Source organism: Poromitra crassiceps, assembly GCF_964638095.1.
Source record: "Poromitra crassiceps genome assembly, chromosome: 7".
NCBI classification, from domain to species: domain Eukaryota; kingdom Metazoa; phylum Chordata; class Actinopteri; order Beryciformes; family Melamphaidae; genus Poromitra; species Poromitra crassiceps.
Window position 1 is genome coordinate 4,704,488 of NC_139628.1, and position 13,163 is coordinate 4,717,650.

Below are 13,163 nucleotides of genomic sequence, written 5' to 3' on the forward strand. Positions count from 1 at the left end.
TAATGATAAATCATGTCATCTTAAAATATGTCAGCAGCCAACCTATCCACCCTTTTCCAAATCCCTTTAACGTTAGCACAGGAATAAGGAGGACGTTTCTGATCTGACATTTGGCTATACTCCTCCTGATGTAGCTATTAGGGGTGGGAATCGTGGAGTAACTCACGATACGATATGGTCACGATACTTGGCCCTCGATAACGATATTATCACGATACAGCGATTCTGCGATAATCGATATATTGGAAGAAATTTAACCTACGATACATCACGATATCTGTGTAACTGAAGAGAAAAAAATACCCCTAAAAGGCAAGAAGCAGCTATTATGTATTTATTAGCAGAATTGACATGAACTCTCTCAGAGTTCACTCACTCACTCATACCATTTTCGATACCACGGAGGAAAAGTTACACATTAAGTCTTTTTATTATTATTATTAACACGTTCACTACCACTGACGTATTAATACCTCAAAAAAAATCCAGCGGTTCACTGCCATTGACGTATTAATACGTCAAAAAAATCAAAAAAAAAAATTTGACGGTGGGATGTGCATCTAACCCTTTTACATCTCCTATATAAGTATTGGACGTGTACAACGTGTACAACCCATTCCACCGACCCACTAAGTGGCGACAAGGAAGGAGAAAGGCAAGCAAAAAGCAGTGTGACGAAGCCATTCTCATGAAAATGGATTGGCGAAAACGCTTTCGTTTTCACGCTGATTGCTGGCAGTGCGGGATTGCAAATTTGCATAATAGATCACGGATGGAACACACTTTGAAACACGCAGCATAAATATGACCAGAATCGCAAAAGCTTGATCAAAGCTCTCAACCAAAACTCCAAGAAGCGAGCGAGTCCAACCAGACTTCCTCAAAGAGCGGCCGCTCAGACAGGCACAGCCGCACAGCAGCTGCAAAGCAGTGAGACTGGTGACAAGCTTGTGACACGGCCGCTGGCTGCAGCCAAGAGGAACGCCCACGGAGGGAGGAGTTGGAAGCAGAGGGGAGTTTCCTGCTGTTATGGAGGAAATTACTGTTCAAAACTATTGTTTAGGTCTTACTGATGCCAAAAATGAATGGTTAAAGTGACTGTTCTATCGAATTTCACAAAAAGCCGTTTATCTCTGAATTATTTTTCTGACGCTGAAACCATGCTGTATTCAACTGCTAATGCTTACATAACTACTAACTCTACAAACTAACTCTTTTAGACAGAGAAAGCACACATTCTATTAGTTGTTTTGAGATATTGTGTGTTCACAAAATCTTAGCAGAAAAGAATCCTCGGCTCTTGTAAAATGAGCCAGAATCCTCAAAAAAAAACCTGGCAGAACCTACCTACAGCATTGAAAAAAGGGCTGGCAGTCAATGTGTTAAAACAAGAAAACCTATATAACCTACCTACCTATATAATTTCTAAAAGTAGATATTAATGATCAAACATTTCCATTCATGTAGCCTACAGTATTTATGTTTTTGTTTCAACTACAAACATAAATAAACGTCAACTTGAAACTATGTTTCAACTACCACACACAGCATAATATTTTAGCCTGTTTATTAAAAAAAAAAAAAAAAATTAAATAAACATATCGATACTTGGTGCCAGTGTATCGATAACGTATCGCAAGTGGAAATATCGCGATACCGTGAGTATCGATATTTTGTCCCACCCCTAGTAGCTATACGTTAGCTAGCTAGTTAGCTGGCGTTTTGCTAACATTAGCTAACTTAAGATGTGACTATATACAAGGTAATGTGCCTGTAGGAGCCAAATTCATATTTCACAGTCCTACAGTATTTACAATTTTATATTTCTTTATATATTTTATAATTACTATATTTTTAGTATAATGCACATCATCTGCGGTAATTTGTAGTATTAACTGTTACACTTTATGCATGCGTGTATGCATGTGTGTTGTTATTAGTAGTCTAAACTCATACAGACAGTCCGCATGTCTGGGAACGCCCACAATATATTAAACGGCTGGCACGTGAGTGGGGTAAAACCGCCGATATATCTCATGGGCTGACTCACCAAAAGACGGTGCTGCGGCTCTAAACTACATGTTTGGGGGTTCTAGAGCAGAACACAAGACGTCTGCTCAGATGTGCGTTTACTGTGGTGGTTAAATCCCCGATCGTGTCTGCCTGGGCTGGCGGGCTATCAGCTAAATTCTAACTTTGCTGAATGGATAGAGCGGGGGAATTTACCCCACCCTGACCCTGCCCCCAGGCTAACCCAGCGTCTATTGTGGGCCTGTATGGGCATTCCCAGACATGCGGACTGTCTCTATTGAGAGAAGTGTGTTACTGTCTCTTTAAGACACAACCAGCCAGTTTGCTGTTGTGAGACACGGGCTCAGAGGTATTTGTAGCTCCTGTGATGAGAGTGGAGACACCGTGTTGTAGAAACATTATGGAAAACACTGTGTTCATGTACTGGTGTTTCTGCTGTTTGAGTAAACACACATGTTTTCAGTCAGAAGACTCAGTGTCAGTTATTTTTTGTTGCAAGAAACACGAGTCGACTAAAGGTTTACACTCTCGTTCGGGTTTTGGATCATTGTGAAGATTGTGATCGCAATATAATATGACTTGGTCATGTTAGCTTTGAACCTTGGTGATATATCGTATAACAGGAAAGGGGAAGTTGATCTGCCAGTAGAGCGAAAGGGGGCGGGACTTTAAATCTATATTATTATTTGATTTAACCGGTGGTGCACAGTGACCCCCCCCCCCCACACACACACACACACACGTACACACACGTACACACACACACACACACACACACACACACACACACACACGTACGGACACGTCGTTGAAGAAGAGCAGGTCGTCATCACAGTTGCCACAGCCGGTCTCATGAGTCCAGGCTGTGGGCACGTAGTTACCAAGGTAGTTCAACTGGAGCTGTGGAGAGACAGACAGGTGGAGAGAGAGGGATGGACAGGTAGAGAGACAGAGAGAGAGAGAGACAGACAGGTGGAGAAAGAGACAGGTGGAGAGACAGACAGGTTGAGAGCGAGAGACAGAGAGATAAACAGGTTAAGAGTGAGTGGCAGAGAGAGAGAGAGACAGAGAGAGAAAGAGAAGAGAGATTTTGAACATGTGAACTATGAAAACATGACATTACTAAGAAAACTTTAAAGTCCCCCTCCAGTCAGTTTTCCCACCTGTATAACCGTTGGTGTTCTATGAGAATCTACTAATATATATATATATATATATATATATATATATATATATATATATATATATATATATATATAATCGCGCGTTAACTCAAATTCCTATTAACGCCACTAATTTTTTTAACGCGCGATTAACGCATGCACGTTCTGTGATGTTTGAGCCTTGGTCCGCGCCGTAGTTTTGGAAATCAGGAAGCAGTAACGTTGATAGCAAGCAGAAAGAAACCTCCGTGAGCAGAAAAGGAGGAAGAAAATTGTTATAATGGCAAGTTCAGCTTAAAATTGAGAAGATGTCCCGCATTTTGGGTGAGGGAGAGAAAGAGAGAGCGCGTCAGTGCGATCAGACCGTTGCAGGGAGAGAGAGAGACACACACATGACACAAGGCTCTTTCACACCGGCCTTGAAAGCCGAAAAATGCACGGAAAATAGGATTCGCGCCTCCGATGTGAAAGTCGTGAACGCGCTTTGGTGGATAATTGTTTTACGCCTTTTGTCCCGCCACGGTAGGTAGTAACAGCGCCGGGTTACCTGGCAACCTGCCTCCATTTGAAAGCGTCGTCGCAGCGAGCCGGAAAAGGTGTGAATGGTCAGCTCATTCATAAAAAAATTACAGGGGAAATCACCTCATGTATCAAGAAAGTGCACGAGTGAAAGTAAAAAAAGTAGCCTATACAATCATGACTGCAGGGGCACCAGGAGGAATGCTCCGTGCGGTTAGGCTTTATGCCTTCTCGTCCCTGGCACCTCAATGGTGGAACGAGCTTCCACCTTCGGTCAGGACAGCTGAATCACTGCCGATCTTTCGGAAAAGACTAAAGACACACCTTTTCAGGCTCCATCTGGGCCCTTCTTGATCTAACTTCGTTCTCTCTCTTTCTAAAAAAAAAAAAAAAAAAAAACTAACCAACCTTGTACCACTAACCTAAACTTGTACCACTGTTCCTTCAGAAGTTGTAGTTGTCATAGACTGTGCTCCATAGTTGATTGCTCTATTGCTGACAAAAAAATGTGTTATTGTAAGTCGCTTTGGATAAAAGTGTCTGCCAAATGACGTAATGTAATGTAATGTAATGTAAATGCTCAAACGATGTTGACATTAGTAGGTAAAATTAACGGATATAATAATAAGCTTCAGAGGGCTATAGCTGTCTGTGGCGAGTTGGTCTGAGGATATTCCCTCTCAAAATCAGTTCATCATACAGTAGGCTAGGCTACACTAACCTATGAAAATATTAATTTGAGCGAGGAGCTGAGTGGAAATGCCTCCAGCGGCTCTCGCCTTTCAATCCGGGAGCAGTGGCTGTCGCCTGAAAGGACACCGCGGGACGGGAATGTGGCCGTCCTGCTGGCCTGTGTGTGAAAGCAATTTCTGTGGCGAGGCTGCCAGGCTTTGCAGGCTTTCTGCAAAGCCTTTTTGCGCGATCTGTGTGTGAAAGAGCCTACAGACACACACACACACAGACAGACGGAGAGTGGGGGGCGGAGAGAGGGAGAGACTAGAGAGAGAGGCAGACAGTGAGAAAGACGGGAGGGCGACCGGACCAGAGTCAGAGAGAGACCAACGGAGAGCGGGAGAGAGAGACCGAGAGAGAAAGCGAGAGGGGGAAAGAGAGCTGGCACACAGCTGCTCCTGGATAGCAGATTTATTTCACACAGAGCATCCTGAGAGATGTGTATTCCCACTAACTAGTAGCAATAATAACAATATACCAATGGCCAAATACTTACCCATACTAATGATAATAGCTACTACCCATATTAATACAACAGTGCATCTTTGCACAAAGCTCCCATGTTTAAGGTACCTCGGTTTAAGGTAGATTTAGAACAGATAAAAAATTGTGCAATTAATTTGCGATTAATCATGATTAACTATGGACAATCCTGCGATTAATCGCGATTAAATATTTTAATCGATTGACAGCCCTAACTAATATATATTTAATATTAGTATATTTATATATATTTACATCATCTCATTTACGCCAAATAACTTACATTGATAAGAACTGAAGGCTAATAGGTTGTTCCACTGCAACATCATGGTTGCTGTTGTTAAAAGCAGTGTGTGGTGTGGAGGTGTGGAGGTGTGGAGGTGTGGAGGTGTGGAGGTGTGGAGGGGGGCTGTAGTGCAGATTGTGCTGGTTACCTTGGTGGGGCCGTTCCCGTGGATGATGACAGGAAGTGTGTCGTAGGCGACGTTCCTCGCCCGAACCTTCGCCTTCTCAAACTTCAACACCACTTCATCTGAGAGAGAGAGAGAGAGAGAGAGAGACATAGAGAGAGAGAGAGAGAGAGAGAGAGAGAGAGAGAGAGAGAGAGAGAGAGAGAGAGAGAGAGAGAGAGAGAGAGAGAGAGAGCTAGCTATATCACAACCTAAAAGCAACCTAACATTTCTAAAGAAAGGTGAAACTTTGGATCGGGTTGTGTGTGTGTGCATGCAGGCGTGTGTGTGTGTGTGTGTGTGTGTGTGTGTGTGTGTGTGTGTGTGTGTGTGTGTGTGTGTGTGTGTGTGTGTCTCACCGACAGCTCCGTTGAGGTTCTGGAAGATTCTGGAGCGATGGTCCAGAGTAATGTTGTACTTGGTCTGAGGAGACAAATCAATCAATCAATCAATCAATTAATCAATCAATCAATTGCTGTAGTAATCAGTAGCGAGACTCTTGACCATCACAGTTTCACAAGCTCTCGATCCACATTATATTATTGTCACTTTGTAATAACCTTGGTAAATTGTTGTTTCCATTCCAGGAGTCACTTGTGTGTCAGAAATAAACAGAATTCTGTCCAGTCAGCCTTTTTTATTGATCACATGATATCCTGGGTGTATTGAGTGGTATCAGTTGCTGATGGTCTCGTAAGCACAATATATCAGCAATCACATCGGTATCAGCCGATGTTAAGTTATTTTTTAATATATCGGTATCGGTCCAATGAGCAGAATAACACAAATGTTAATGCTGGTTATTGTATTTGCGATAATGTTCACATTGAGAGGAGACAATGCGGTAAATCTATGATTTATGGGCTTTTCCAAATGTTTTGGAGATAAAGAAAGACATTACTTTTTCTAATTCACAGTGTTTACATGTTTGATTATCATAGAAACTTGTTTTTATACAGATCATATCGACATTGGTCGGTAGGGCCATATGAGATATATATATATATATATATAACCGAGGCGTCCAGTGGAGCCTGGTGCAGGGAGGTCGAGAGGGCAAGCATCAGGTGGGAGAGGGAGTTGCCGATACGACCCATGCGGGCCGCTGCATCGTATGCTTTGGCAAGCAGATCATCCGTAGCCCTACACTGGGGCCTAGGACATCTGGCGTCCGGCCTCAAAGCCTCGTCCGGAGCCACTATTAGAGAAGCGATAGTAGGCTCCACAGATGGCATGCGGCCCAGACCAAACCTCGGCGCATTTATTTATTTATTTATTTCAGGGACAGTGCAACATTAATGAACATTTTCATGTAAATGTGCCGGATTATAGCCTTAGCTAATTTCCATCCGCAGTCCCTCGACAGGTGAGGTACAGAAAAGTTTAAAAGAAGAAATAAGAAAATTAGTGCATACATAGGGCAATCATAGACATACAGCAATGTAAATGACACATACATACACATAAGGTAAACACAAACAACATAACACAAATGAAACAAAAACAGGGAACATTAGGGATATTAACCAAGGTGTACACAGGACTTTCAAGGACATACAAAAACAACACATAAAACAAAAAGGTTTAAATGTGATTGCAGGTTTGATTTGATCTGAGCCATGATTTTAACAGCCCCTTAAAGGTGTAAAAGCTGGTACTCTCTCTGACTGACAGTGGTAGGCTATTCCATAGTTTACTGCCCCCATAGGACAGAACATTTTGTCCGATAGAGGACCGTCTCAGAGGTAGTTCACAGTCGCCTCTCGACGAGCTTCGCGTGATGTTCTGGGTAGCTCTCCGTTTGATAAAGCATTCTAAAGGAGGTGGTGCTAGCCCATGAAGAACCTTATAAATCATACAAGCAATTTTAAATTTTCTATAATTGTCGAAGCTGAGGAGCTTAAACTTTAGAAGTATATTGCAATGGTGGTAAGATATAGGTTTCTTATCCAAAATTTTCAGGGCCTTTTTATATAGAGACTCGATGGACTTCAAGGTGGTTGCTCCTGAGAAGGACCAGCTCGTGAGGCAGTAGTCTATATGTGAAAAAATCATTGAGTGAAGAAAGGTTAGGGCCGCACTGTCAGTCAGAGATGCTCTAATCTGCCTAAAATTGCAGAGATTGAATTTTAGGGTGTTCGATACCCTTTTAATATGACTCTTGAAAGAGAGTGTGGAGTCCAAAGTGAGCCCAAGATACTTAAATTCATCCACAGTTTCTATCTCCACCCCTCCCACAAGGATGTTAAGATGTGGGTTTAAGATGGGTTTTTTCGAGAAAACCATAGCCACTGTTTTTTTGATGTTTAATGCAAGATAAGATTTTTCGAGCCAGACCTGAATTTGAGTCATGGCTACAGAGAGGGTGTTAGAGGCTTCTTCCATAGTTTTGGATGGAGTGAAGATTACTGCATCATCTGCGTACATTAAGGTGTTCATACCTGCATGCATCCTGCATAGCTGCCAAGGTTCTTGCGTCCGATGTAGGGTGGGAGAGGGCTTTAGAGTCCCTCCAGCATGCATGCAGCTCCCTCAGATATTCCTCTGAGGGAGGCACAGACAAGGTGGCAGGGGCTGGACTGCGCCTGAAAAACGCGCTCGCCGGGGCCGAGTCCGCCTCAGGGACGTCGAGCTGTAAGCGGGCTAGGGCCATGCGAATGATGGCCCCCATTGAGCCGTCCTCCGTCTCCAGTGAGGAACCGTGACCTGAGGAACGGGAGCCCATCCCTGAGGCCTGTGAGGCATCTTCCTGAGGGTCATTAAACTGAGTAGCTGAAGCTGCCACCGAGAGAGCAACATCCTGCTCTGAGAACGCCACGCTCTCATTGTGAAGGGCAGGCGCATCCGTCTCCCCCACGTCCACACACTGCTTCTGTAATGCCAGGCTCAGAAGTGCTTTCATCTGGTTTAGCTCAGTTGTCAACCGATCCACCTTGGAAGAGAGTCCGCTGCTTTTCTTAGCTCTCTTCCTGAAGGAGGCGCCCTCGGTCTCTGCCGCCGGGCGCTTTGGACGGCTGGGTTGGGCTGGGGGCAACAATTCTGATGGGGTGAGAGCATCGCCCAACTGTTGCCCCACCTCCACCAGTCTAGCCAGCCTCACCGACCGGGGCATGAAGCTGCAATTCATGCACGGGCCATCTGATAGGCCCTCCCTCAAATGCTCGAGGCCAAGGCAAGAGGGGCATAGATCATGGCCATCATCAGGCTGAAGAGAGGCCATACAGGCATTACAACAGTGTGATGGCATCATGGTGATGTCCAGTCGCAACAGTTTACTGGGAGCGGGAGCGAGAGCACTGCCTTCACCAGTAACACTGTTGTCTTACACGGCACAGGCTGGTACACTATTTAGCTCGAGCGGGAATGCCACTGCTAACTAGAAAACACAGCTTTTTTTTTTTTTTTTTTACTGAAACACACTTAGCTTGAGCGGAACGCTACTGCTAATAATTGAAAAAACACAGCCCGAGCTGGAACACTTACTGTTTAGCTTGAGCGGAAACGCTACTGCAAAAACAAAAGAAAACACAGCAATGGCTGGAGCTTAGCTTGAGCGGAAACGCTACTGCTACAACTGCAAACACACAGCACACGCTGAGAAATTTAATATTTAGCTTGCGCAGAACACTGCTGCTAAACAAACTGAAAACCACCGTTTCACAGGTGGAACAAACGAAATGTATTGGGAGTATGAGCGAACCACCGTCCTCACCAGAAAAGTTGAACTGAAAACCACAGCTCGCAAGCTGGGAACTTAATATTCAGTTTATGCAGAAACACTGCCGCTAAACACACTGAAAACAAATTAAACGTACTGGGAGTATGAGCGAACCGCCGTCCTCACCAGAAAAGTTGAACTGAAAACCACAGCTCGCAAGCTGGGAACTTAATATTCAGTTTATGCAGAAACACTGCCGCTAACAAACTGAAAACCACCGTTTCACAGGTAGGAAACTTAATATTTAGCTCTGCAGAACACTGCCGCTAAACAAACTGAAAACCACCGTTTCACAGGTGGGAACTTAATATTTAGCTCTGCAGAACACTGCCGCTAAACAAACTGAAAACCCCCCTTTTTGGGAAAATTACTATTTAGCTTCCGACGAGCTTTCGTTCGATCCACGGAGATCAGTGAGCCAGTCACAGCCCTTGGAGGGCGAACACTCCGCAACTCCGACCGGTGGTCGCAAGGCTGCACACAACTGGCTGCAGACAATGATGCAACAATACAAATCCAAGATCCAAATCTTCAAAACAGATGTTCGTGCGAGTAGCAACCGCACACCTGCTGCAAGCGAGAAGAAAAAAGGAAAAGAGCCGCGGATGACACCGGAAGATATAGACAAGCCGGCGTCACGCGGGGGTCACGGGTGACTTTGTTGGTATAGGTACTCGACCTGTGCAAGCGCGAGACGAAGATATTCAGTGCTTAAAGCACCGCCTCTGGCGGTCAGGAGGGATGAAATAGAATTAGTATTTATTTTCCAGTCTGAGCAATGATTTAGTAGAATCACAATTCTTCTTCTTCTTCTTCTTCTTCTAATGCATATTCTTTTGTCCGCAACCATGTGTTTAAAGAAGTCTCATTTGTTAAATATTTTAAAGTGTTTTAATTTTTTTTACTGTATAACTTGACTGGTCCATAGGGATGAGCGAGTACACCATAGTGTCACAAACCGGGTGTAGTGAGTGACAAAGAGGTGTGAGTGACACACATGGGTTCAAATGTCAAAAAAGTAATTTATTTAAATGTGTATAGCACAAAATAAACCCCAAACAACCCAAACAAAAGTATCAGTATGGATAAATGGTAGGCATCAGTCATGTCTGCAATGTATGGATGAGTTAAGTGTGGTGATTGTGTGAGTAGATGTATGAGGGCACATCGGTTTCGGGAAGGCGACGTTGTTCAGCGTCCTGGCATCCACGCTCCATAACGATGGCTACGGCCACAACAGGGCCAGGCGTAGGCACTCCACCCGAACAGTGAATGCCTGCAAGCTACTCATCACACTCGCTCTTCTGCTCTCTGGGGACAGCCATCAATGCCCCGGTCCGGTCAACACGACGGAGATGGGGAATTCCAACATCGGCCCTGATCTACACACGAGCTCCAGAGCTGACGTGACAGGCAACTAGCCCTGAACATCCAGCCAGCCTGGCTAACACAGCCCGGGGCCAGTCAACACCCTCAGCTAGCCTCCACTAGCTGGGTGGATCCTCTCCATCCACCTCCTCCTGTGCTCCGGAGCCATGGTCACCCCCCTCAAAGAACTTTTATGGAAAGAACTGAAAGCTCCATATTGCCCCATTGCAACATCAGCGCCCAGCAGCCTCCGCCATTTTTTATTTTTGGAAGCGTGACAGCGCCAAAAGAACCTCGCACAGGCTCGCAGTGGTCAGCTGCGGTAGCACGGGCCCCAATAATCAGCCTCTCTAAACAGTAACTCAACGGGAGAACACTCTAAACTTTGGGGATTCACATCTTTTCTGGGCGTACTGCAAATCTTGATTGAAGTGGTGTAGTGCAGGGATGTAAAACAACAACCATATTGTGGAAACTAAGCAAAATTTTTCGTTTTCTTTGTTTAGTTTTTTCAAGATAAATAGCTAATGCGGCTGTCGTCCACTCCGTCAGAAGTGCGTTGCCGTGGTTTTAACCTCGGGTCCTTTGCATTTACTATTTATATTGAAAAAACTAAAAGAAAAAAAAGAAAAATTTTGCTTAGTTTCCACAATATGGTTGTTGTTTTACATCCCTGCACTACACCACTTCAATCAAGATTTACAGTACGCCCAGAAAAGATGTGAATCCACGAAATTTAGAGTGTTCTCCCGTTGAGTTACTGTTTAGAGAGGCTGATTATAGGGGCCCGCGCTACCGCAGCTGACCACTGCGAGGCGCATTCTGTTTCCAAAAATGGCCGGAGTTTCGTCTCTTTCCTTCCATGCTCTTTGCCCCCCTGGCCATTCTTCTTCTTTGCTTTTTTTGGGCGGATTGCAATGCCAACTTTTAAGGTGCATGCCACCGCCTACTGTACCGGAGTATGTAGAACAGGATCAAGTGTACATTAGTCTAGGAAAGAAGAAATCAAAATGAATGAGTGAAAATAAATACCGTATGACCCCTCTCTGTGTTACCCACACCTCATCTCCATTTTGTTCCTAGTAGGCTATCCCTTTCAAATCCCATCCTCGCCCAGTTGCAAATGTACCCTTTCTTCATTAGATATAAACAGTAGCCTACTGTACATTAATAGCCTACATGTTCAGTATTTCCAGTGGTATTACATTGTGCACATGCTTGTGAACTGACTTTTCCCAATAGAAATCAAGTCAGTGTGGTCACCTGAACCTATAGGACAGGACTCAGGTCTTTTACAGGCTCAGCATGTCCACAGAGAGCTTATTTACAGACAGTTTGGGCACGGGACAATTTTTTGAGCTGATTTTCAGCTGGAGCATATTTTGGTGAAGATAGTTTACTTGAAGAATATTCATATTCAACAACCCTAATTTTTCAAGCAATGAACAATATGTATTTTTTTTCTAATTTCTCAAATTAAATTCTTGAAGAAGTTGCAGAAGGGCATGTGGTGCCATAAAGGTTAGAGAAGTGAGCTTGTAACCAGAAGGTCGTGAGTTCAATCTCTCGGTGGGACCGGCAGGATCAATCTGGGTGGGGAAAGTGAAAAGCAGCGCTTGCCCCTCCCTCATTATCACCACTGAGGTGCCCTTGAGCAAGGCCCTTAGTTAACCCCAACCGCTCCAGTGGAGCTGCTCAGTGGCCAACAGATCAGACTGTGGTACTGGTCAGTATAAAGGGGGGGGAGGAGTTACCATCTTATCACTTGTAAAGTCACATTTAAAAACCTGTAATAACAAATTGAACACAACTTTTGACTTATGCAAATTCTTCAGGATTATACCTGCCATTAAACCAGTACCCCCCCCCCCCCCCCCGAACACAAAATGTGTTGTTTGAACAATATTTCTCATATGCAACTATTTCATAAAATATATATATATATACACACGCATACAAAAGTTCCCCCTATCAATCATCACTTATGGCCCATTGGAAATGTGTGTGTGTGTGTGTGTGTGTGGGGGGGGGTGTTTACATGGAGCGACACTGCCCTCTGCCTGTGTTGGCAATGTTTTGGTTGTCTGGGACGTTTTTGGGTGGATACATTGTGTAGTGTAGACCAGGCAGAGGGTCTCAAATGTTTTTCAGCCAAGGACCCCTTACAAGATAGAAAATATACCGAGGACCCCCTCATTCTGATTTGTGATTTTGGGCGAAGCTTAATTGTTTCCATGGTAACGTGCTTGACTTTTAAATTGATGCGTTTGTTAGATTAGAATGTAATCGATGAACCATTTTAGATTTAAAGCATACAATATTTTCGTTGAACTATGAAGCTTTTGCAAAAAAAGTTTTTATTTTTATTTTCCTGAAAACTTTTCACGGATACCCTGGCAAAGTGCCACAGACCCCTGGGGGTCCCCGGACCCCCATTTGAGAACCACTGGTGTAGACTGTAGAGGTCCACATGGGAGCCCAGCCATTAACACTTTGAGTGCCACGGCCCTTGGGCAAAAGGTTGCTTGCTGTGCCACATAGGCCGCAATGCATTTTAAAACAGTCATATAATTTCTTTAATAATTACTATGTAAACACTGAACACGCACAAATAACGATGAGACTCTCTTCTATCACCTGCAAAAAAAAGTTTATTGATCCCATTTTCCGTTCTTTAGTTATGAGCCGGAGAAGATAGCT

The 13,163-nt window shown here is 44.1% G+C and overlaps 1 protein-coding gene across 1 annotated transcript in view; it reads right to left on the reverse strand.

Moving 5' to 3' along the window:
* LOC310780177 (multifunctional procollagen lysine hydroxylase and glycosyltransferase LH3-like) overlaps nt 1-7,894 on the reverse strand; it is a 28,894-nt gene extending 21,000 nt beyond the window's left edge. The window contains exons 1-4 of the mRNA XM_083640754.1: nt 7,819-7,894; nt 5,737-5,800; nt 5,363-5,460; nt 2,830-2,931 (exon numbers count right to left, since the gene is read on the reverse strand). Coding sequence (XP_083496880.1) covers nt 2,830-2,931; nt 5,363-5,460; nt 5,737-5,800; nt 7,819-7,824 — 270 coding nt within the window. The 5' untranslated portion in view covers nt 7,825-7,894. The remainder of the gene's footprint in view (nt 1-2,829; nt 2,932-5,362; nt 5,461-5,736; nt 5,801-7,818) is intronic.
* Between the last annotated feature and the right edge of the window lie 5,269 nt (nt 7,895-13,163).